Source organism: Aptenodytes forsteri, unplaced genomic scaffold, assembly GCF_000699145.1.
Source record: "Aptenodytes forsteri isolate BGI_AS27 unplaced genomic scaffold, ASM69914v1 Scaffold82, whole genome shotgun sequence".
In the NCBI taxonomy this organism is placed as follows: Eukaryota; Metazoa; Chordata; class Aves; order Sphenisciformes; family Spheniscidae; genus Aptenodytes; species Aptenodytes forsteri.
In genome coordinates, this window is record NW_008795490.1 from 14,101,223 (window position 1) to 14,126,034 (window position 24,812).

The window sequence follows — 24,812 nt, forward strand, 5'->3', positions numbered from 1 at the left end:
AGTTATTCTAATTTATTGTTTAAGGAGTTTAATTTCTCTACTAAAAGACCTGAGTTAAAATGACCACTCTGAAGTGCTGATTCATCTTCCCAAATGGAGGTAGTGTTCTGAAGCGGTAGCATAATTGCTTCTCTTTTTTACTTGGATCTCAATTTACTGTTTGTTGGCTTTAGACAAATGATGTGCTGATACCACTACAGAGTTATTCTAATTTATTGTTTAAGGTGTAGTATTGCTGTTGATACATATCAGCCATTAAAAAAGTTACTTTGGGTGATAGAGGCTGGAGTTTCCAAGTACATTAATGTCATAAAGTTTTGTAGCTTCAAATAAAATGCCCTTCAGACATCTTTATTGCGGGATGAAGGATTGCAAACTTTTGTATGTGTTTGCAGTTAAATTCCTTTATGTACTTCACAGTATTTATGTGCTGGAGAGCAAGTGCTTTGCATTCTCAGAAATTAGACATGTTTTTGAAGGAAGAGATTGAACATACATATTCATATGTATAGCAGCAGGTGTAATTGCCCCGCAGGTACGTAACGCATTGGTTTCTTGTGAATACAGATGAAAATCACAGTGCGACAGCAGAGTCCAGCCGGCTCCTGGATGTCCCTCGTTACCTCTGCGAAGGCACAGAATCCCCGTACCAGACTGGGCAGCTGCACCCTGCCATCAGGGTGGCTGATCTGCTGCAGCATATTAACCTAATGAAGACCTCTGACAGCTATGGATTTAAAGAGGAGTATGAGGTGAGATCTTCAGTGGTGGGTTTTTGCTAGGAAAAATCCCTTTGAAAGGGGCAGCCTTTTGTTTGCATTGCATTGCAAGAGGATGCAACTATGTCATGGTTTTAAGTGAAAAACAGATAAAGATAAGCAGGCATAAGATTCCTGTATGTGTAACCCGGAAGTGAAATCGTGAGTGGAGTCCAGTGGTTTGAGCCATTAAAAGTGCCTGGAAAGAACACTATCTGTATCCTCTAGGACATAAGAAGACATGCCCTGCTGAATCGTTCTGGCATATTGTAAGAAGCTGCCACCCTTTTGTCGCTGCTTCTTAGTTGAAATGCTGTAATTAATTATGTGAGTTTTCCGAGCCATCTTCAGTGCAGATCTCCTGGATTAGGTTAAAGTGAAGATTTAACCTGGCTGGTTTTGCGAGAAGCACTGACTGAAAGCACTCTCATGATTTATTATAGCATCTCAGTAGGGCAGTACTGGGACTAAACTCCAGCTGAGAAGCAGTAAAGACGTGCCGAGGGTAGTAACTTCTTGAAGTTCTAATTAGACCTGCCCGAGCATCTCTACTTACAACTTTAATGTTAAAATGGAAGCAAAAAATTCCCAGCACTGGAGGTAGAAGATGAGTACAGATTCATTTCGCTTCTGATCTCTGAATCCGTTGTGATTCTTTGGGATTAGAATATCAGGCAGGACATTCAGTAAAGATGGGAATGGTACTGCCAAGGTCGCATGCAATACAGCTAGGTTTAAAATGAGTTTTCTCTGAGTAAGTAATCTCTTCTGACTCAGTTTTCAACCTTCTCTCCTTTCTGCAGCTGTCTCTACTGTAACATAAGAACTGGAATAAATAAATGTGTGGTTTTTAAAAGAATATTATTCTCTTTTCCTCTCTTTTACTTAAATACGCCTCGTTATGCTCTGCCTAACTTCAGGGCTAAACCCAAGTGTCAACTGCTGCTGCGGGGAGGGTGGCCCCTGATGCCACATCAGGTGTTCTCCTACTTGTTGCTACTTCTATTACCATACATGATGTCTTTGCCCTGGCTTGGGCTTCTGAGTGTGCATTGAAGTTTTGTTTCTGTGGCTACTGTGTACTTTCTGGAGGTAACTTACCCAGGTCAGGATAAGAGAACATCTGGAAAGAAAGAATAGCATAGACCTGCAACAGCTGTAAAATATCTGCGGGCAATGAAGAAAAAGCCGAGGAGGAATAAAAGCTGCTTCTATCACTACTGAGAGATCAGACTCTTAAGAGTTCAAAAATGTAGAATAATTTTGCTAGTGGCTAGAGGGAGGTATATGAGGAGAACCAACATGAACGATAAACATTGGCAGAGGAGGCTTCCTGATGGCTCTGTAAGAAGAAAAGCCATTTTACTAAGCAATGTGAGGAAAGCAATGTAATTCTATAGTAAACAGGCTATATATTATGGTGTCTTGTAAGAAGGGTGATCGGCCTCCCTGTGCTTTCTCAGCTTACTCTTGTTCCTCCATAGCAAGGATGTCTGAGCAAGTTTAGCCTTCCAGCAATTCCAGGATTTGAAATCCCTCTGGAGTCCTTCAGTGACTTGCCCATTGACCTATAGCAGTCAGAGGGAGAGAGCCTCCCTTCTTCTCTAGATGTATTTCTATACCACGGTGCCGTCTGGGTGACCAGAGCAGATGAGCAAAGCTGAGCTTACTTTATGGTAGGGCAGTTCTTTTAAACTGTTATTTTTGGAGATAAATTAATGGTCAGAATGTTTTCTTTCGGAACGTTTTTATTTATAGAGTTTCTTTGAGGGGCAGTCAGCTTCTTGGGATGTCGCTAAGAAGGATCAAAACAGAACAAAGAACCGCTATGGAAACATTATTGCATGTGAGTATCAGTGTGCTTGGTTTGAGCGGTAGCCGTAGTCGTGTGTTACTCGTCCCATGTTCTCTCTTTCTTTACAAGTCTCCAGTGGCATAGCTGCTTAATACCCCGAGCGGAGGAAGAGGACAGTGCCTTTTCCAGCATTTTTTTTTGTTTCTCACAGTTCAACTTTCTTCCTTTTATAACTCAGGCTGAATTTCACATTTGCATCTCTGTTGTGCAAGCTGTGGTAAGCATATAACAGCGACAAGCTAGCACTCATTTGAATGTTAATTCTGTGGCGGTTTTCTACAGTTATAATTTATTTCAGCTAAATCTGACAGCTTCAAAACTTTTCTGCTTTATGTGATTTATAGCTGATACATCTGAATAGCGGTTGTGTAAAACTGATGATTAAAAGACGTGACTAAAATCAGAGGGTTCTGTCTCTTGTCTTTAGGCATAAAGTTTCAATAGTTTAGATTCATCCCCTGGGATAACACAATTTGTTACTGTTTTACAAATGTGATCGAACACACAGGAATGAAGCTATCGGAGAAGTCCCCAAACGGGTAGAGTTACCTCTTCATCAAATCCAAAGTGCATTGCTAACCATTGCTAACTTACTTTTTTAATGTCTCAGTATGAACTGAAGCAGGCTGGGGTCAGAAGTAAGGAAACCGTAATCAGGAGTTTTGGTTTTCTAGATTGCCATCAGTGGAGCTGATTTTGAAGGGGACTTTGAGCAAGTAACCTGGTTTCTTTGTGTCTGTAACGGTGTGATACCTTTCAGCTACACTTAATGAAGTTTAGTGAATGTTTTTGAAGTAATTGGAGACCTCAGACAAAATGGCTCTTTGTAATTCTGTCTAAACACTTACTATTTAAGGGTTGTAAATTGTGAGGCACTTATGCCAGCTGATTTTGGTTTTCTAGATGACTTACCATAATATCTTACTTAAAAATCACACTTCAAAAAGGCACCATAACTACTTGGTTTTTACAGATGACCACTCCAGGGTGATTTTGCAACCTGTTGAAGATGATCCATCTTCAGATTACATTAATGCCAACTACATAGATGTGAGTGGATTGCACAGCTTTCTTCCTCTCAATTTGCCAGCTTCTCTATGTGAAACTATTGCATGTTATGCCTACAAATTTATTGAAAGCTTTCTTTTATTAAGAACAAAATGTACACTTTCCTTGTTCTACGTCCTAGTACTCACTGACATTGTTGTGCTTTCTTTCACATCTGACTTTGGTTTGGGCTGTAGATTTGGCTGTACAGGGATGTAAGTACCACTATATGTGAATAACGGCATCCTATTGTAAATATTTAATATAGATATTGTTATTAATTACTTTCCTATTCTATTTTTATCACTAGATAACTATGCATGCCTCATCTAATTTTTCATGTGTTCCTTTAAAAAATTCCGTTTTGTGTGAATATTTTTTGTACCTGTTTTGAAAAGATAATTTAGCCTTTTAACATAGTTCTGAATATTGTTAGGTATTGTTAGATAACTCAGGTGAACTTGTCTGTTAAAGAGAATTTGCTGTTCACTTTTTTTTATGATGATGATTTTGGCCACTAGCTTTTCTTCTCCTATTCCCATTTAAATGTGAGAAGCCGGATAGTATACTGTACTGTAGTTGTCTGAAAAAGTACCTGTGAAGTAATTGTAATATATGTTTGGCAAAAAGGGAGGGATGGTGGCCTTGGGGGGAGGGGGTGTGTTTTTAACAACAATTTAGACAAACAATATTTAGCTGACATTTGTCTTAAGGTGCTAATTTAGGTATTATAATGTATATACACAAACATATATATATAAAAAAATATTTTAACATAGTAGAAAAATTCTCGCTTCTGCAGAAAACTTCTAAAGTTTGAAATTCCATGCTTTGATTAAAATACAAATTAAATCATAAATTAAAAAAACCCAACTGATACAAACAGGAAATTTGAACAAATTCTGCCAGGCATTTTGGTTAACGAAATATAACTTTTATCCAATTAACACCTTAGGAATAAGCAAGTTCTTGTATTCAAAGTAATTCAAAAGATACTGGAATAGCTAGTACAAGTGTTTTTAAAATAAATGGCTTTGGTTACTTTTCTTTTTAATTGTACCTTACTAATTTTTCCTGTCCACTGTTAGTTGATAAATTATTTAAGACCCTCTCGACTTTCCAGTATATAAAGATTTAGCTCCAGGTATATCGCTGTCTTTTTATTTTGATATTTTTACACAGCAATCCCTGTGAAGTGTCAGGCCTATGATATTTTGCCTGGGGCCTTAAACAAGAAAACTCTCCCAGATTTGTAATAATTCCAGTTCCTTGAAGTTGTTGTTTCTCTTATTTAGGAGTAAATTGAATCTCATTATAACCAGACAGGAAAACTACAAGTTAAAACTGGCACTTTGCAATTTTAAAGTGACACTTTAACCTTCTTCTGGAAAGCATTACTGAGTGTAAAACAGTGTAGCATAGGTTCCACTTTCATAATTTGAAGCTGGGGCTTGATATTAAGGACTCCAGGAGAGATTTTTTTAGTCATTTGATGCAATCTTGGTCTCTTGCAAAGCCAAGTGTAAGATACTCAGAAGTTTTTTCATAAGCCCCAGAGGAAGGTGCTCTCATTCTAGACAGGATAATGAAGCAGTCTGTGGAAAAGGATATAAACTCCTCGGGTACATTGAAATCCTTCACTTGTAGCATCTTGCGAATGCCAGGAATCGAAGGAGTCGTGCTCCCCTGTAATGCAATACTTGAATCAAGTGGCCTAATAAAACTGTAACCTAGAAAATAATTGGAGTTACTTCTTTAACATTTGCACATTGTGAAATACTGTATTGTCTTCTCCAGCAATACTAAAGTTTCCTTCCTCTTTGTAGCTAATGTTGCTGGCACTGGCCAAAATATATTCTGAATGATTTCCTCAAGAGCAGAATCTCTTTGTCCTGTAGTTTTTATGCAGATGATTAATGCTGTACAGTACCGCTAGCATTGGCATAGACCCACCTAACTGGAAAGGCTTCGTCGTGTAGGGTTATCTATCTATCTATATATGTATGTGTATATACTTGTGTGTATCATGTCCAGTATAATTGATGCACTCTTTGTGCAGTAGCGCAAAATATTTTGCAGAAGATTCCACTGCAGTAGGACCTTGATTCTGTGCACACGCCACAGCGTCCAGCTCTGTCCCCGTTAGTTATGGCTCGGGTACATACCTCTTTGTGCCTTACAATAATTCTCTATTTGGAAGAAGACAAAAGGTGTGTATTTTTTCATACTGGATGAGTTGGGAACACAGATCAACTACTGAGATAATCTGGTGGCAAAGACAATTTTTACTAAATTTTAAATAAATGCCCCAGTGTATTTGGCTGGGGAGATAATGTCAATAGAGGACATAATAATTTTTAGGCCCAAGGGACCTGTCTAGAATACTCCTTCCCGTACAGTACAATGTCTGTTCAAGTCAGATGTTCTTATTTCCATTTTATCTGTTGTCATTTGAACCTTTTCAGTATTAACGAGCTTTTTTAGGTTTTGAGCTTCATGCTACTCTTAAATATTGGTTTGTTCTGAAAACGTTGTCTAGAGATAAGAATTCTGTAGTACCCTTATGCTTTTATTTTCCCTTCTCTGTTGGTAATATGGTACTCAAACCAACTTATATTGCTGTTTTAGGGGTATCAGAGACCAAGTCACTACATTGCAACCCAAGGTAAGAACCTGCCAGCATTAATCAAACCAAACAAGTGTTTTCTGTAGTGTCCAGCAGTGTTTTGGTAAAATGGAAGTAGGTGAAAATAAAGTCTATCCAATATTGTGAGTTCTTGTCTTGTGTTATGGTAAATTAACAAGGCATGTTCAGGTGGAATGTGAATAAATGCAAAAATTGCACTAATTTATCATGTTAATTAGATATTGAGCAACTCTTTCAGTGATAAATTCAGCTGATAAAGTCAGAAGCTACTACCGTGATTTCTGATTATGAAGATGGATAGAGAAAAGAGGCATGTGGACAGAGAAGAGAACAGTTTCAACCTGCCTTGAGGCATTTTTCTTTCCATATTACAATGTATTATTTTACTGTCTAGGATTTAGTCCAGGATGGACGGTGAAGATAGTAATGATAAATCAAATGCTGTCTCAGAAGATCTGGGTAAAGTAAGGCCAGAGAAGGACAAAACCTCTTTGTAGGAAGAAGTGAGGGAAATCTTTATCATATAACACCCTGCTAATAAAAAGGGGAGTTAGAGGAAAAAAATTAATTTCTATGGAAATTATTCATTTTGTATTTCTGATAAAACTCCTCACAATGAGGAAAAACAAACAGATTAGTCTAAGATTGCACTGAAATATCAGAGGCTATGAATTAAAGTAAAAATAATTAGATTTAGATGTGTCATTATTTGATCTGTGAGTATAATCAGATAGCTGGCTGGAAATATCCTGTTATTTGTGCCCTCAGTTGATCGTAGCTGCACACAGGAAAGACAAATTAAAGGCTTGTTTTAAAGCAGGATGCTCAGATTTCTGTCCACATTTTTTTTATTTTTGTGTAAGTGCTGTCTAAACAGGTCTCTCTATGGCAGTTAAGTCTACATTTGTATTTTATTTCTGTTTTACTATGTAAATCATTGCACATAATAGTGTATAAAGGACACAAAAATTTATTGCTGTTTTAGTATGCAGCCTTCAATCTAGCATACGAAGGAATATGGTTGAATCTTCAGATGTGTGTTATATACAGTAATATTTATTCTGTTGCTGGACTGTGGTCAGGGAGCTGTTTCTGAGATGATTGTAACAGGGTAAAAGCCTCTGTCGGTCAACTGAACATGTCTTGTCTCTGCAGCAGAGCAGGAGGCAAAGCTTAAACAAGTGCTCCTCGTTTGCTTCACAGAGAAGTAGTTAAGTTAGTTTAAATACCCTTCAGTGGGAAGTTTATGTATCAGCACCTACTCGAGCTTGCGCGCTTTGCCGGGAGCTAGATGGTAAGTGCACAGGATCTGTACCACCAGCCCTCCTGACTGAGGCTTCACTCCGGTGTGGGCGTCTCCTCGGTGGAAGTCTGAAGAAACTCCCACTCAACACATTATATTTAACAAATGTAAAACAAACCTAGAAATGTAACTGTAGATGTCATCACACATTGCTGTGTCCTTGTAGGTTTCAAGCAACTTCTGGTGTTTTGCTAAGTGAAACACCTGCTATTAATTTCTTTCAAGTGGTAATTCAGTTAAACTGAGAAGATTCAGCATTGGTTAGAAATAACAATATAGTCTGGAAACTGGCATGATGGTATGATGATGTGGTTTCACGAAGGTTTCATCTTTGAGCAAGTGTGTTCATGTGTATCAACTCTGAAAAGCACTAGATTTTATTTTTAGCGTTCGCTTTGACTGTTACTTTTTTCAGAGTATTACCTGGAATTTTTTCTTACAGGTCCAGTTCATGAGACTGTGTATGACTTTTGGAGAATGATATGGCAGGAGCAATCAGCTTGCGTTGTGATGGTCACAAATTTAGTGGAAGTTGGGAGAGTAAGTTTTTGGTTTGTTTTTCTTTTAATGCTACAAGCCTAAAGAAAAACCTGCTGACAAGACACACTATCAGCAAAATGTAGAAGAGTCTTGTGAAGGACAAGCCTGCATCCTGAGAGGAGGAGAACGGGGAGAGTCCAGACATTGTTGCAGTTACGGTATTGCGTAAAACCAAAGCTAACTTCTGAAGAAGACTGATGCTGTGTTGCTTTCACGAGTCGTGAAAAATTGTCTGAATCCAAAATTCGTATTTCAGCAAAATAGATTTGTATATTGTCACTCAAATGAGCAGAGTAAGTAGACTAGTGAGCAAACGTGCTTCTATATCAGTGGCTAGAAATCAGCAAATTATTTACAGTTTAGCAGTAACACATCCCTCAGGGAGTAATATAAAGTATCCGGGATTACTTGCAACAGTTTGATTACTGATATGAAATGCATCCCAGTTTAACATAAGTGGAAATGTATTCCATAGCTCAGCACTAAAAAAAATATAAATGCTCATTTAGAAAATAATTTGGCATCTAAGTACAGCTGTGTAAAGCAGTGGAAACTCCTCGTAGCTAGTGCTTAACTTGACAGAACAGCCATTAGCCATGACAAGCCACAGGAGTGCATGGTCATTTTGGAAATAAATGTGGTGTAATGCAGTACATGCAGTAACGTATCCTCAAGCTTTTATTTTCCTTTGGTGTAAAATGCATTCCCATTTTGTATTTAGGTCAAGTGCTACAAGTACTGGCCTGACGACACAGAAGTTTATGGTGACTTCAAAGTGACTTGTGTAGAGATGGAGCCCCTTGCGGAGTACGTCGTCAGGACCTTCACTCTGGGAAGGGTGAGCACGTTTTGAAGGGGCTTGGCAAAATACCGTTCCCTGGTAGCAAGGAGTATGGAGGAGGCTATGCTTGTGCGTGTTGCTGTACAATACTAAATCCCTCTGTCTGGTTAACAGGTCCACAGTGTAGGCAGCCTTACTTCACCATGGGAGTAATGCATTGCATCAGGCTATCCAAACACGCGTCTCACTGTGGGATTTCAAATTTCCCTAGAAATGTTGTCTGCTACGCTCCCCTCTCTGACAGTCACCTCTTCTCTGTAGCCACACTTCTGAGCTGAGCGCAAGTACTAGGTTATGAGTCATGCCTGTCATTCATCTCCATTCACTCTGCCCTGAATGCTGCTGAGTCAATCTCACTTAATCAAAGAACAAACTCTGTGAATGCGAGATGTGTGATGCAGTTGTGGTCTTCTGGTAAATCGTTATACTTGCCTGTAAATGTAGTGGGCCATTGTCTTAATTAGCAAAACTTGATGCGAATTGCATCTAAGTCTATAAAAAAAAAAAATCTAATGAGGGAAAACTAGCGTACTTAATGGCAAAAGTGAAAGTTACAAACTTCAAAATGAAAGAAAAACCAATGACATCTTTAAGCTTTATATGGTCTTTGCTTTAAATAATTGGTAGAATGATGAAAACAGCATGTAGATTCTCTCAGTGTGTGTTATCATTATTTGAGTGAAAGAATATCTAGTCTATAAAATACTTTGAATTTCATAACCTTTATTTTTTTTGCCTTTTACAGAGGGGCTACAATGAAATCCGTGAAGTTAAACAGTTTCATTTCACCGGCTGGCCAGATCATGGAGTTCCTTACAATGCCACAGGCCTGCTTTCCTTCATACGGAGAGTCAAATTATCTAACCCTCCTAGTGCAGGGCCTATTGTTGTCCATTGCAGGTACGTACAGAAGAGGTAGATTGATTTTTTTCCACAACTGTGTATGTGAGCATTTACAGTAGTCTCTTGTGAAGCATCCATCATTTTGAAGTGTTTTGTTTTCGTTGTTCTCTTTTTGAATTGCCTAATTCACGCGGCAGTAGGATTTGGCTGTCTACAGCAATGTTTGGAAATAACCGGATTCTAGTACGCTTTTCCTAAATAGAATAGCCAGAGATTTTCTTTTTCCTGCAAGAGCTGCACCAGCTAAATCATATGATACTTCAGGCTATCATTTTAGGTAGCCTGCAACAATTTTGTGACAGCGTTCGAGAATAAGTGTAGATACAGCTGCTTTGATAGCTTGGTGTTGCATATAATGTCTGAACAGATTATTAATTTAAATCAAAGTAAACAAGTAGATGAAGGAAGATGGAATGAGGTTAATGGCAACAAATACAGAATGTTGGTTTTCCTGTGCAAATTTTGCAAGGTTTGTGTTGTTGGGACACAGTCTTTTGACAAATGGAATTTTCTGTCAGTACCGTCAAATGTTTAATTACATTTTATAGATAGAGTTACTCAGCCTTTACACATTTTAAGAATTCACTGTGCAAAAACGGTCCGTAGCTTTATATAAAACCAAAATAAATCAAGAGAGATTCTTCTGGATACTGTTAAATGTGCTGCCTGAACCAGGTTAGAGCTTGGCTGGTAAAACATACACTTGAGTTTCTTATTGTAAAATATTACTTAAAAATCATCCTTAGTCTTACTAAATAAAAACAAGATCGGTCGTAGTTTGAAGTGCATAAGCTTAATCATCCTGCAGATTTCAGTTTAAGTAACTTTTCTTTTTTACTTTAAGAATTGATCTGGATGATAAAAGGAGGAAAACAATTTTTTTTTTTTTGCTGTTACTGAGTGGATCAAATCTGATTGAAAATGGCTGTTTGGGGCACATCAAAAGATTTAAAGGGCATTATGAAGAGAAGGAGAGAAGATAAAAATTAGATAGTGATTGTGATGAAAGAACTGAATGATTTTATAAAAACGCTCTCAGTAATGGGTTTATAAAGTTTGTAGGTGTTTTCATGGGGCTATTCCTAACAGTATTTACTGATTCTTTTTAGTGCTGGTGCTGGACGAACAGGTTGTTATATTGTGATCGATATCATGTTAGATATGGCAGAAAGAGAAGGTGTTGTGGATATCTACAACTGTGTCAAAGCCTTACGGTCCCGTCGCATCAACATGGTACAGACAGAGGTACGGCAGTTTACCTTCAAAGCACCTGGTGCTTTCTGAAACATGCTAGGTCAGAATTTCACTGTCACTCTGAAAAGAGCAGCCAGTGGCCCTGTTGCAGGGTTATCTCCACTGGGGAGCATTGCTCGATGCAAACAGCACCCAGAACCAGGATGGTGCAGCAAACCTGCCAGCTCTTTCAGTCTTCACACAAACAAGTGCCTGCCTAACTTCGTAACAAAAGGAAAGCAAGGAGGATTTTTTAGCGAATACCCTACAGTAGGCCTGTCTGGAACGTCTCTCCCCAGCTCTGGTATCAACAATTCCAGGAACCCAAAGTTGGAATTTCAACAGGTTGCCAACAGTTTTAGACTATCTCCAATCACTTTATCCATGTTTGTCTTACCTGTGGAACTCTATGTCCATTTCACTCTCCCTTTTCAACTCTGTTTTTGCTTGCTTTATTAACCTTATTGCCAAGCCTTTTTCCTTTTCTACCCTTTTTGTCTTTCGTCATGCCTTCAGCAACTCCACAGTAAAACCATTGCCTTAGTGATGAAGCTATAACAGCTCCCATTCTGCCACCTGTGTATCACTGAGCTTCCACAGAAACATAGGGTTTTAATTTATATTAAGACAGGCTACCTGAAGCGGTTTGCCACCTCTCTCTACTGTCCTCCATGTGGACATCTACCTGAGAAGTCATTTCACCTGTAATATTGAATGTGACCACGTGCAAGTCTCTGCAGTTGGCAGGCAGGCATATCAATGTAATTTGGTGCAGTTTTTATTCCATGCTGCAACCTGTGGCTGTTGAACAAATAAATGTTCCCGATCAACTACCCCTGCTACAGGGTCATTAACCTTTGGGAAGTATGTGGACTGTTTCAGTGTGACTGCTTCAACCATCCCAGTTTAATCTGCTCTTGCATGTGAATTAACACCCCTACTGCTATTCCTTTCTCTTTCTCTCCCTTTTGCCTCTTACCTCTCCTCTTCTCTCAGAGGTCCCTACTTACACAACAAAATAAAGCTGTAATTGCAGCAAGTTCTTGTGATGGTCATCTAGACAACAGTGATGGCAATAGCTCCATAGCTACATGGGTAAGGCAGCACAGGCTGTAGAGCCAGAATATGATCATGGTCCTTGGACATGTGCTCTTGTTACAGGCACATGTTAAAGTTTGTGCTGTAAATAACCTCATCGGTATCCACAATACCTAGGTGAGGCTGGCACAGTTTGCACACTTCGCTTTATAGACATGATTTACATCTATTACTCTCGGGGTAAGTAAATATAATAGGCATTGTGTAAAAATTGACAGGAGGCCTGACTGAAATAGTAAGGCAGTTGTCTAGATCTCAGGGTATCTCAAGGCAAGTCAGCAAAAAAAAACGGGAAGAAATGTTTCTGTTGGGACACACTTAGGTTTATTACTGACCTAGAGCCGGCTATCAGATAATTGGTCTACTAGCTTGCAGACGCATAAGGAGAATGCAGCGTGCCAAATAACTGCTAATCACACTAGTAGTGCCTGAAGCAATTTACACTTTCTGCAAGTATTATAAGACTGAAAGCTATTTTTAAAAAAACCAAAATGAGTAAAGTCAACAAGTCACTGGCATATATGCAGAAACCCACAAGCATCACAAGAAAACTGAAAACCTCCCATTAAATAAATTGCTATGCCTGTTCTGTTAAGTTTTACTGAATTTAAATTGGTTCTGAAGAAAACATCCTTGTTAACTGCATCCCGATTAGGACAAGACTGTTTGTACTAAAGCGTTATTTAGTGGATTGATGGACACTACCTTGAATGAGTTTTGCAGTGTGCAGGAGATCTGTTTATCCTAAAAGAAGGAAAGATCTGTTGTTTTTAAATGGCTATGATTTTTGTTTCTTTGTCTAATTTGGTAGGAGCAGTACATCTTTATTCATGATGCCATTCTAGAAGCTTGCCTGTGTGGAGAAACTGCCATTCCTGTCTGCGAATTCAAAGCTGCTTATTTTGATATAATTAGAATAGACTCTCAGACAAATTCTTCGCATCTCAAAGACGAGTTTCAGGTATTCACAGTTCCTACTAACTCTTCATGTGACAACAATTTTTTTGCCTCTAGATACACTTATTTTAAGGGAAGGGGTTTTCATATCACATTTATAGCACTTGGTCCCTTACCTTTAGTCCACAAAATAAAGCAGCCGTGTTTATGTGCTTTGCAAAGTTGTTTTAAATATGGAATATTCTCCTTTGAATAAAATTGCAGTAAATATCTGTCTGGAATAAAGAGCACTGACTAGGAACCACAGAGACTTTTGGCTTGCATTTGCACAGCTAAGGCATAGCTCTTTAGGGCTCCAAAGGAGCCTCTTTGTTTTACTCCTTTTGGAGGGGATGGTGTCACGAGGAATCTGTTCAGTGGTACACGGAGCGCCTTCTACACCTGCAGCTTAACCCCCCTTGAAAAGCTCCAGCACGTCCATCAAACAGATAGGAGCTCTTATTTGCTAATGTCTTCTTACTAATGCAAGAAGAAAATGCTAATACCTTTTCCCATATTGCAATATTTTAAATTAAAACTTGGTGAATCTCAAGTCCATTGACTGCTAGTTCAGCGTGTTAAAGCGAACGTCCTCTCTCCCTTAGACTCTGAATTCTGTGACCCCTCGCCTGCAAGCGGAGGACTGCAGCATAGCCTGCTTGCCAAGGAACCACGACAAGAACCGCTTCATGGATATGCTGCCACCTGACAGATGTCTGCCTTTCTTAATTACTATTGATGGGGAGAGCAGCAACTACATCAATGCTGCTCTTATGGACGTAAGAGACTATCGTCTTTGTCTGCGTAGTGTGCCATGAAAAGCTGTGTAATATGAGAGAGAGCACTTGCTGGTTTAAGAAAGGGTGATTCTTTCTTACTGTAGTGCCCAGTAAAACGGTCCTAACAAAGAAGGGTGGGGGGAATGGGTAAGAAACCCCACCAGCTTGTGTTGCTTGTTCATAAGGTTTTTTATCTTTAGTCTTATGCATCTTTGTGGGACCCACTAGAAATCTCCCCTTTTCAACAGCATTATATAAAGCTCTAGTCTCCAGCCCTCCGAATCTCACATCTCAGCAGGATCTCAAAAATCTGCTGTTTGTCGGGAAGTAAATATTACCTACCTGAGCATGAGGTTACTATTGCTGTTTTAGCAGAAAGGCTACATACATTGAGGCAGAAGAGACAGAGGGAGAAGAAAAAAAAATGTTTCTTTAGCGTGTTTGGGGATAGGGTTGGTTTTGTTGTTCATATTTTGAGTTGCAGCTCTTTAAAGACCCTTGAAGTTTGAACAATGGAAGTATTGTCAGGGGGAAAGGTAAATTAATGGGAAAAATGGAGGTGAACCTGCTTATAGGTGTCTGATCAATAAAGCAGTTCATCACATGTCGTGTCAGATACCTGCCTGTGTCTGCCATTAGCATTTCCAAAGTTAGGCCCCTAAAGTCGCTTTTACAGTAAATACTTAAATAAGTGGCCTGATTTCCAGGAGCATCTCCCTTTCCTCAAGAATGAAGTGCTGTCAGAAACTGCGGTGTCAAGAAGAGATGCTGGAATAAAATGGCAAATAGCAGCAGAAACCATCAGGACTGAATGGTATTCATCCCGGAGTTCTGCCTGAGCCACTGCAGGAAACATTTGAACTGCTAGCAAAATGTAGTCCCTAATCTCACAATTAGCTATTGTGCCAGAAAAATAGAGGAGTAGCATGTGTGAGACCAATCTATTAGGGAGTCACTGGGGCTGAATGGATGAATTAGAGCAGTGAGCAGAATTTTGGTAGCAACCAAAATTGTTTAGAATTGCAGTTAAAATTACATTAAGCACCTGGATAAAATTGATGTGCTATGGACCAACCAACACAGCTGCATAGAGGAGTGTGGTTTGGGGAGAAAGGAAGACAACGCAGGCTGAACGGCCGGGTGGCAGGAGGATTCTGAGTGTGTAACAGCGTGTGGCAGGCAGGGACAGGAACCAAGCAATGTATTAATGGATGAGCAATCAGAGGCAAGTAAGGAAGGACAGAAATGGTAGTAATAAAAGGAAAAAAGCAGCAGAAAAAAAGTAATATATTACAATGAAGGCATATAACAAGGCTGTAAGTACAGGATTAAAACTTTGGGTAATAAAAGCTTTTTCTTGCCCTTTCTCTTCTGTTTTTTTTAAAGACTGGTTTATTCAGAGAGGCAGCCCCCGCTGCTGGGCAAGGAAAGAGGACTTTCGATAGCAAAACAGAAATGGAAACTTTCTGCTTTCCACAATGTACTTGTCCCTGTGTTCCCACGAGAAGGTGTCTGCTTACCAGTGTGACAGCAGATCTCCTGCCTGTTCTTTTTGAAAACCTGATCATCTCAGACTCTACATTCTCTCATCTTGGGAAAGACCAGAGATGATGGGGAAGAGGACGAGGAAAACATCAGCTAGTACCTGTGTTACTTCTTAAAAATACAAGGGAAGAATCGATACTGGCTGTTCCTCTTTGCTCCCTGGGCAGATCTAGGAAGTAGGACACAAGCCACTACTACCCCATGCTTCCTCCATTAGAAAAGGACAGCAAACATAGATAAAAAAATTGTCAGCCTCCTTATTCTGTTGTCAAGCAAGTACTGATGCTGAAGATGTTAATTGGTTATCTTCACAATTTACAGCAAGTAGAAGGGTGAAAAGAACTGTATTTTTTCTTCTGGGCCTCACACTATGCTCTTTGAGGGTATGTCGCTATATTGCACGTGAAGATCTCTCATACCAGTCTTCAAACAAGCAAGCTTCCATACCAAAAGTGGTTTCGCTACCCTACCAGGTCTTTCTCCTAGGTTAATTTACTCTACTCAATTCAGTAAAAAAACAGCCAAACTGCTTTTGGTACCAGCATGGGTGCTAAACACGGGGATCTCTGCATTGCATACAGCAGTCCCAGCACTTCATCTTCAAACTGGTGACATACAATCCCATCCGCCTACAAGAATATTCACCGTCTTACTCTGTTTGTCAGATTAACCTGTCGGTGCTTCCTTGCCAGTTCATATCTGTATTCCTTCACTGCAGAACTCTTCTGTGCATAGTTGCAAATTGCCTGCAAAAAACTTCTGATCTCTCCTCTTCTGCTTGCTGCTCGTAATACACGTGCTGCAGGGACTTAGCTCCCCTACTATTAGTTGCATCTCAGCTAACCTATGCAAGGCTGGAAATCCCTATTTGCAGTTGTGTGTAACGCAGCATACAGAAAATGGAATCTGCTGTCATGACAGGAAATGGTATTTTGCTGTTTAACTTCTGCTTTCTGCTTGAAATGGGCCCCAGTAATCCTGAAGATTAGTTCTGTGGGTGACCCTGTGGCTGTGGCACCGAAAGAGAATTTGGGATTGAGCTTAGTCCCCGGTTCAGTCACAGAGCTCATGTGTAACCTGCTGTGGATGGGGTGACCTTCTGAGACCCCTGCACCCCTCTCTGCAACACGGGGAGAAGGTTTCCTACACGGTCTCCTGGACACAGTGCCTGGAGTGGAGTTGCCCGAGCCTCAGCTCAGCAGAGCCCTGAAGAGTGTCTTCAGTGCCCCGTTCATATCTGAACTAAAACAGGGCTTGGCCTGTAGCAAAGCAGAAGGCAGACCTGAGCAGAGTAACCTCTTTGTTCTTACTGGAGACGACAATGTATTTTTAACATCAGCTTTGGTGAAATCTGGTGTAATTGATGTCACAGGTTTGTTCTATTTATGTGTTTTTTCTGTTGCAGTGTTTGAGTGGAAGTTATGAAGTACTTCCTCTACCAGTGCTAATAAAATCATTTGCCTTTACAGAGCTACAGGCAGCCAGCAGCTTTTATTGTCACACAACATCCTTTACCAAACACTGTGAAAGATTTCTGGAGATTAGTGTATGACTACGGCTGTACTTCTCTTGTGATGTTAAATGAAGTCGACTTAGCACAGGTTAGTTTGGTGCTCGAGTTTTCCACGTACCGTTGCATGCTTTAATCACTCTGGATCCACTACATGATCAAAATGTAGAGCGGCGCAGTGACTTTACAGTTATTCTCTGCTTTACAGCAACTAATTAACACTAGTTGCTCAGGAAAGGTTAGGTGAGATGTCTGCAGTGGAATAAGGCAATGCTCAGGTTGTAACTTACTATTTAATTATGCCCATTTTGCTCTGGCGCAGGGCTGCCCGCAATACTGGCCTGAGGAAGGGATACTGCGGTATGGTCCTATCCAAGTGGAATGCATGTCGTGTTCAATGGACTGCGACGTCATAAACCGAATTTTCAGGATATGCAATCTAACAAGAGTAAGCATTATCGTAACAATATGTAATGTAAAAATATGTCATTTTTAACACTCTCTAGGCTCTTGTGGTTTTTAATTTTGAATAACAGTAAAATACTAATGTTCTTAAGACATTACCCAGAAAAGAGTCAGTCAAGCATCGATATCTAATACTAATTTCTAGTACTTTTCTATAGCTGCACGCTAAGCAGAGAGAGCAGTAAGGTGAATGGCTGTTGTTCTGTGGCGTTGTCCCTGATGAGTAGATGCATGAGAAGTATTCTGTTTGTTCAGTGTGCAGTGAAAGAAATACCCCTGTAATGAACATGCAGTGACAGGTATTTAATTCGTAGCTTCCGTAAGACATTTTCCGTGGTGAATCGGGAACAGGAGCGCTGAGGCTGGTTGTGCAACCAGCACTTTCTCAGCCTAAGGTGTGCGAACCACAACATACAAGGAGGGTTGTGGCACCCTGCAAAGTGGGGTTTGAAAAAACTCTGAAGGCTCCTCTGCCTCTGAAGGGTTCTGCACCACTGTGCCTCAATCTGCGTTTATCATCTTTTTCTCAACTTCAGTAGCAGTGCCAGTCTTGCGTTCTCGTCGGCTCTTTCACACCTTGCACCATCTTGTCTTTTTGCTGTCCCGTAGTGTTTCGCACTATCGCAGCATCTTCTCAAACCCTGTTTGCCAGGCAGCGTCTCCTCCTTATAGCTCACCTCTATAAATCACTTATTTATGTTGCCTACAGGTAAAGAGTTACAGATGCTTGTGCCACTGTTATGCGTACAGTTAACCAGCAATCCCTATTTTATTTACTGCTACTACTTTTTACCTTTCATCCAAATCTGAACTTACACGCCACCAATTGCTACTTGGAGTATACATTTAACTTTCATTGATGTTGAAGAATAGCTGTGGGGAAAACTGATTACTGTGTATACAAAGATATTTTCTTTTATTTTGGTCACATTTTCATTTTTCAAAGTGCAAAGATCAGTTTGCGTGTGGCCAGTATTTTATCTAAACCTTTATTTTACTTATATTCAGAGCTAAGAAAAACATTTTCAGCTCTTCATACCATGTTTGGAAACTACAGGAAACTAAGGTGTAGGCACACTGGCAAATATTACGCCACAGTGCTTTTTTTGTTGTATTTTGAGACTTCCTCTTCTTTTTTGTTCATTTCTTATTTTCATTTTTTCCATTTCTTCTTTTTTACGATGTTTTGGTTTTCTGCTCCTCTACTTCTCTGTCTCTCCCATGCCTTTTTGCCTTTACGCCTTGCTTCTAAATAGCTCTCTGCTCTGTTCTTCCTTTTCCGAAATCCACATTCCTCTCCTTTTCATCTTCTTCAGCTCCAAGAAACCGAATAGACTATTTATTCTTCCAATTATTGAGGCCTTTCTTGTGACAGTCTAATTCTATTCAAAGCTCTACCTGTGTAGCATCTAGCACATGGAAAGCTCAGAGCCTGGCAGCAAGGCTCTCATGATTATCATAGTCTGGCAAAAAGGGAAGACTTCAAGGAAAATAGTCATATTTGTGCATCAATATTACTTGTTGTTTATTTATAATGGGGTCAGTTCATGCATGGGAGACAAAGGTATGTTTCTTCATTTCTGTAGGTCTAAGAATTTAACAGTGATGTTTTTAATTGGTTATTGGTGTTAAGGATAAAAACCCTTGATACGCAGAAACTAGGGAATTTGTCCATTTAGAAGTCAGGATAGGTTACATTACTGATACATTAGTGATTGATAAATAGTTATTGATAAACTGTGGATTGATAAACTGTGATGTTGTCTTCAATGTAGTTCCCTTTTTTCCCTTTTTTGACATCTTCCTTGAGCTCAAGTGGTACGAATTAATGGAGACCCTACCATGCGATGTACATACATGTTTGAATCTGTCCATAATATAAACACTTAGGTTTCATGTTAGCTTTATAGTTAGCTTTATATTTTGGTTTTTAAACCAAGATGTAAAGGTGCCATATTGACCTAAAGCTCTTTGGTTTCCCTCAGCCGCAAGAGGGCTATCTGATGGTGCAGCAATTCCAGTATTTGGGATGGGCTTCTCACAGAGATGTACCAGCTTCCAAGAGATCCTTCTTGAAGTTAATTCTTCAGGTAAAAAAATGGCAAGAGGAATGTGAAGAAGGGGAGGGCCGGACCATCATCCATTGCCTGTGAGTAATTGGGAGAAAGTCAAATTGCTGCTTATAAATAAATATAAATAAATGCTTATAAATTAGTTCTTGTTTTAAGTTCAAACAGTATTCTTATGACTATATTCTTTTGCACAGGTCCTTGTTTCTTTTATTAAAAAAAAAAAAAATAATGTACCTCTGGTACTGTAGGTTGGCTTTTGGTCAACTTTTGGATTTGTCTGTGCCAGGTCAAGGTACCATGGGAATGAATATTTTGGACATGATACTACAGTGATATTGTGTATTGTCTCCTGTACATAATAGCATGCTTTTTCAGGTACAAAATGTGTACAGATCAATTTCTTCTGTACGGTTTCACTAAGGAAGTCTTTTATGCTGAGTGCCAAATGGTTATTTTTTGTGTATCTCTTGTATATCGTCTGTTGCATTTTCTGCAGAAGGCCTACTATATTTTGAGGGTTTTAGACTGAAAGCTATGGATATATGAAATCAGAGAAAAGTTCTATAATTCAGTACGTGATCCTAAAACTGTTGTTGGTAAATGACCGCTGGCTGCTTATCTGAGCCTAATATTTAAATGGAAGCTGGTTTGGGAGTTTTGAAAAGGCGGCATCTTTTTCTCCCTAAGCAGAGAATGACCAATCTCTCTCCTATCTTATTTAAATACAAAGTTTAAAACTTAAAAATTAAATTATGCATTTTGTTCTTACTTTTAAAAAAAGGCTTCTGTTTAAATGTTCAGAATTAACTTGTGGCCCCTTTCTGCCTACCCCTTCTCATTATCCATGGAACCTTCTGGCTAATTTAAACTTAATAAGAAGTACCTACCTTAATTTCTTTGAAATGAAGATTAAAATAGTTCAGAAGTGTCCCCAAAGGTCAACAAGATACCAAATCAGTGATGCCTTGGCATTACTCTGGCTAGATAATCCTTATACCATAGGATAATTTAAGTGAGTCTCTTTCTAGAACTAAATGGAAAATGTTGTACTTGCCGTTGAACTTAGGGTTTTTATTTCTAATGCCTATGTAAATTAGGCTATAGCATAGCTGGGCGGCATGGTGGGCTGTAACGATAAAATTCAAAAGAAGTAATTGAGGGGAAGGTCAGAAACAGCAAATGTCTCAGACCAAACCGACTGGAGCTACAAGGAGACTGCTAAAGCCTGATCTCCCTGTGGGACTCACGAATCATTCATGCTTACAGAGTGAAAGAACAGAAACGCGTTTTGGATGCTCTCTTACGCCATGGTGACATTTAACCAACTCTTCCTTGCGTACAGAAACGGCGGTGGCCGGAGCGGGATGTTCTGTGCCATCGGCATTGTGGTTGAGATGGTAAAAAGGCAGAACGTGGTGGACGTTTTCCACGCCGTGAAGACTTTGCGGAACAGTAAGCCCAACATGGTAGAAACTCCGGTAAGCACCAGCCTATTGGGGATTTTATAAACAGCCGGGGAGCCAGAGGCTCTCTTGTTGCGTGAGCTGCGTTCTCAGTCCTGTGCCCACAAAACAGAGCAAACCTATGTTGGGCCACAAGAAGAAAGGGACGTGGGGTTTGGGTCTTGGGCTCCCCTTGTAGTACAGACTGAGCAGAGGCTGGTCTGATTCTTGGCGTGAATGTAAGGTTGGGAAATGTTACATCCTGTGGTGGAAATTTCTTGAGTGTACACACAAGTCAGCATCATGAGAGGCCAGGCTAAGCATTTTACGCTACTTTTCTCATAGTGGTACCGTGCTTTTCACAGAAAACATTCCGAGTTAACAGAATGCACTTTAATCTCACAAAATAACCTGGTCTATTTGAAGAGAAGTTGCAGCAGGTTGTGCTCACACAAACCGTCTTGAAATTTTACTGAGCAAGGCATTTCTTCTTGGTAGGAATAAGCTGTAAAGTCCAGTTTAGTAGCTGGAGATGTGAATATTTTGCTTCTTAATAGCAACTGCTGCTTTGGAAGCCGTACTGAATAATGATAATGTTTGTTACTCAGATTTGTAGTAGTCAAAATGATACCTCAGAACTTTAAAATCAAAGACTTGGATCTAGTATGTTGGAAACGAATATATGGAATCATAGTCATTTAGGTTGGAAAAGACCCTTAAGATCATTGAGTCCAACAGTTAACCTAAATAATAAACAATATAAACAATAAACTAATATAAACAATATGAGCCTGAATTAGCAAAACCACAAGACTAAATGTTGATATGTACATTGCCAGAACTCAAAATAACCTTCACGCTTCTGGTCAATCTTTACGCGTGCAGTATGAGTGCATATCCATCCATGTGATCACTTCAGTCACAAAAACTGAACATTGTGGAAAGTCCTTAAAAAAATTCTCCCAAGTGGATTTTTTTCCTTCCTGTAGGTGAATGCGAAAGCAGGTTAGACAGTGTTTGGGAATTTCTGCTGTTTGACTCTCACATTGCCAGCAGCCACTGTCACTTTTCAGCCAGATGGCTGCCTACAGCATAAAAATCAGGGATGCCAATTGAAATTAAAAGCGTTTTGCAGTTTATGCATAGTGAAAATTGCTTCTGACCTTGTGAACTTGCATATAGAGCAAAATGGCTGTAGCTGCCTCTTCCCATATTGCCCTTTTTTCCAAGTGTCGCTGTTTGCTTGGTATCAAGTAGCTTCTGTGGCATGATTTGCTTAATTATTGTGCTTCACTTCCATCCCTTGCCACCACATAAATTAAGAAGATGGTTAAAATGTTAACAGGTAGAGCATCCTGTAGCAGCAATGACATTGGGCTAGGTATTGCTGGTTTTGCCGCAAATACTTTGCAGTCTGCTGTGCCATAGACATCTGAGACACAACATATTGAATTGCTGCCTGGATTTCAGTTCACTGCTATGAAGAAAACAGGTCAGATCACATGGAAAATGACTTGTGTCACTGTAAAGGGATTCCGAGGTAGTTTGTGTGTGTTTCTGATAAATGGTCTGTAAACTTATATTTCATTTCAAAATAGTCCTGAATGCCATTGTAGCTTTAATCTGCAGTTACAGAATTTCCGTATTTACGTGTTTCTGTTGTGTGGGTTTTTATTCAGAACTCTTGAACAGCAGCAGCTGTTGAGTCGTTAGTTAGAAAACAAACTAGGAAAACCAATATATAACACTGTCATGTGCCCTACATTCAGCAACATGATCAGATAACAAAAATGAGCAGTGCAATAAAGCCTTTAAGATATCCCCACCACTTCCTGCTGATGGATCACGCTGGCTTCCTTTGCAAACAAAAATAAATCACAAAAGCAGATTCGTTTGTTAGGTCGCAAAGACAATAGAGACTGAATTCATTTCCTTGGTTTTTCTTCTCCTTCTTGCCCTCTTCTCTCTCCTTCCTCCTCCCTTTACCTCAGTATCAGCTCTGAACAGCAGCCTTGTTAAGGAGAAATACTAACCGTGATGGAATTTTGAGCTTTAACTTCTCTTTTAAATGTGCATCTGATCTCTTGGACGTTACATCGACACGGCTGTACGAATGGGCTGTGGGCCCAGAGCAGCTTTGTGTCACAGCTCAGGATTCCCTAGCCCTTCCCTGGCTGTCCAAGCAGCGGGCACTGGTTAACTGCTCAGTATCGGCTAACTTAAATATAAATGGTATATCAGAGTCAAGGTGCTTTCACTGCAAGAATGCTCTGACTGACGGGAGAACTTTTCACATTTGATAAACCAGTTCAGAAGCTGAAAAAATCAGAGAAGCAAATCATTGCGTTTCGTGGTCACGTTTTTTTTCCAGTTCATTGGTTAGGGTGAGTTTTTAAATCAGAGCTGGTAATATATTTGTGTAGTCGAGGGGAAAAAAAAAGAAAACCCAAGCACGTCAGGCTTGAAGTTAAAATTGCATAGTAGTTAGCAAAGACTATTCTTGTTTGTAGATATTGCTGCTAATACTTTAGAATCTTAATTTAACTTCAGTTTTTTTTTCCCCCTCTTTCCCTTTAAAGGAGCAATATCGCTTCTGCTACGATGTTGCGCTGGAGTACTTGGAATCCTCTTAGTCGGAAGGGATGTGACAAAGTTCACCAAATACATGAATCTCAATAAGCTGTTTTGACAACAGTTCTTGATCCTGTGAAGAAAGATTTTAGGGGAAGAGGGGGGCGGGAGGGATTTTAAATTTTAAATGCAAAGTATTTTTCTTATGAAGTTGTGTATCTTAATAAAAGAACTCAATCTGTTTCTATGCTTGTATACAGTATCAACATTTAGTGCCACATAAATACTGTGTAATGAAAACCAGAGTCAGAAGAGATTTGCCCAAATTAGGACTTTTCAGTGTTTGTATATGCAGCCGTCTCTCAATTACAGTAGAGCGACCATCTGTTGCATGTATGAATATTTCCTATATGGTATTAATTTTTCTTTTTGTTTCTTTTGATACATTGTTAAAGTACAATAACAGTGCAGATTGATAGTAAGGTTCATTCTTTATACGTTTCAAGTGTTGCATATATATATATTATATATAGTAAAAAAAACCTGGCTTATTTTGTTTTAATGTGCAATGATGGCTGGATCACATAAAGATCTTTATAAAGAAACTTAAACATAAGCCAAAGACTCAAGTGTAAATATGTCTATATGGAGAAAGCACATGTATTTATTGTTTACTTGCATTCCTTTTTTGATGGCTGAAAAAAGAAGAATCATTTTTCTTGAAGAAAGCTTTTTTTGCTGAAATCAAGTGTAAACAATTTTTGTAGTTTATTTTTTGTATGTTTTAGTGTAAGTAGAAGACATACTTTTTATGCATAGACCAAGAAACATTGGTATAGTGCTTTTGTTGTGTACATGCTTGTGATTCAGATCCATGTAAACAACTCAGTTACAGAAGGTCTTTAACTACAGGACCAAAATCAGAACATTTTCCTGAAAATGTATAGTTTTTCACAGTTGCATTAGGTAGGTACTGATCAAAAAACTACGTAAGGAAGGGCACACATCAAAACGGCCTTGCCTATGACTTGCACAATATTGGAAGAAATTTTTAAGCACCATTAAAATTGTAAGGGAATCAATTGTTTAAAAAAATATTGAAGCACAGGTCAACAGGAGAACTGCCAGACAAATAGATGGCTCTGCATATGCCCGTGAGGGTAAAAAAGTATTTGTTTTTAATGTGCATGATGGCTGGATCACATAAAGATCTTTATAAAGAAACTTAAACATAAGCCAAAGACTCAAGTGTAAATATGTCTATATG

The 24,812-nt window shown here is 39.3% G+C and overlaps 1 protein-coding gene across 1 annotated transcript in view; it reads left to right on the plus strand.

Annotated features, from left to right (window-relative positions):
- PTPRK (protein tyrosine phosphatase, receptor type K) overlaps window positions 1-23,648 on the plus strand; it is a 340,206-nt gene extending 316,558 nt beyond the window's left edge. Inside the window, exons 16-30 of the mRNA XM_019472633.1 lie at window positions 568-752; window positions 2,517-2,604; window positions 3,587-3,663; window positions 6,289-6,325; window positions 8,053-8,150; window positions 8,872-8,988; window positions 9,737-9,891; window positions 11,004-11,139; window positions 13,037-13,186; window positions 13,767-13,940; window positions 16,955-17,086; window positions 17,318-17,443; window positions 19,446-19,609; window positions 20,875-21,010; window positions 23,554-23,648. Coding sequence (XP_019328178.1) covers window positions 568-752; window positions 2,517-2,604; window positions 3,587-3,663; window positions 6,289-6,325; window positions 8,053-8,150; window positions 8,872-8,988; window positions 9,737-9,891; window positions 11,004-11,139; window positions 13,037-13,186; window positions 13,767-13,940; window positions 16,955-17,086; window positions 17,318-17,443; window positions 19,446-19,609; window positions 20,875-21,010; window positions 23,554-23,607 — 1,829 coding nt within the window. The 3' untranslated portion in view covers window positions 23,608-23,648. The remainder of the gene's footprint in view (window positions 1-567; window positions 753-2,516; window positions 2,605-3,586; window positions 3,664-6,288; window positions 6,326-8,052; window positions 8,151-8,871; window positions 8,989-9,736; window positions 9,892-11,003; window positions 11,140-13,036; window positions 13,187-13,766; window positions 13,941-16,954; window positions 17,087-17,317; window positions 17,444-19,445; window positions 19,610-20,874; window positions 21,011-23,553) is intronic.
- Window positions 23,649-24,812: the final 1,164 nt, after the last annotated feature.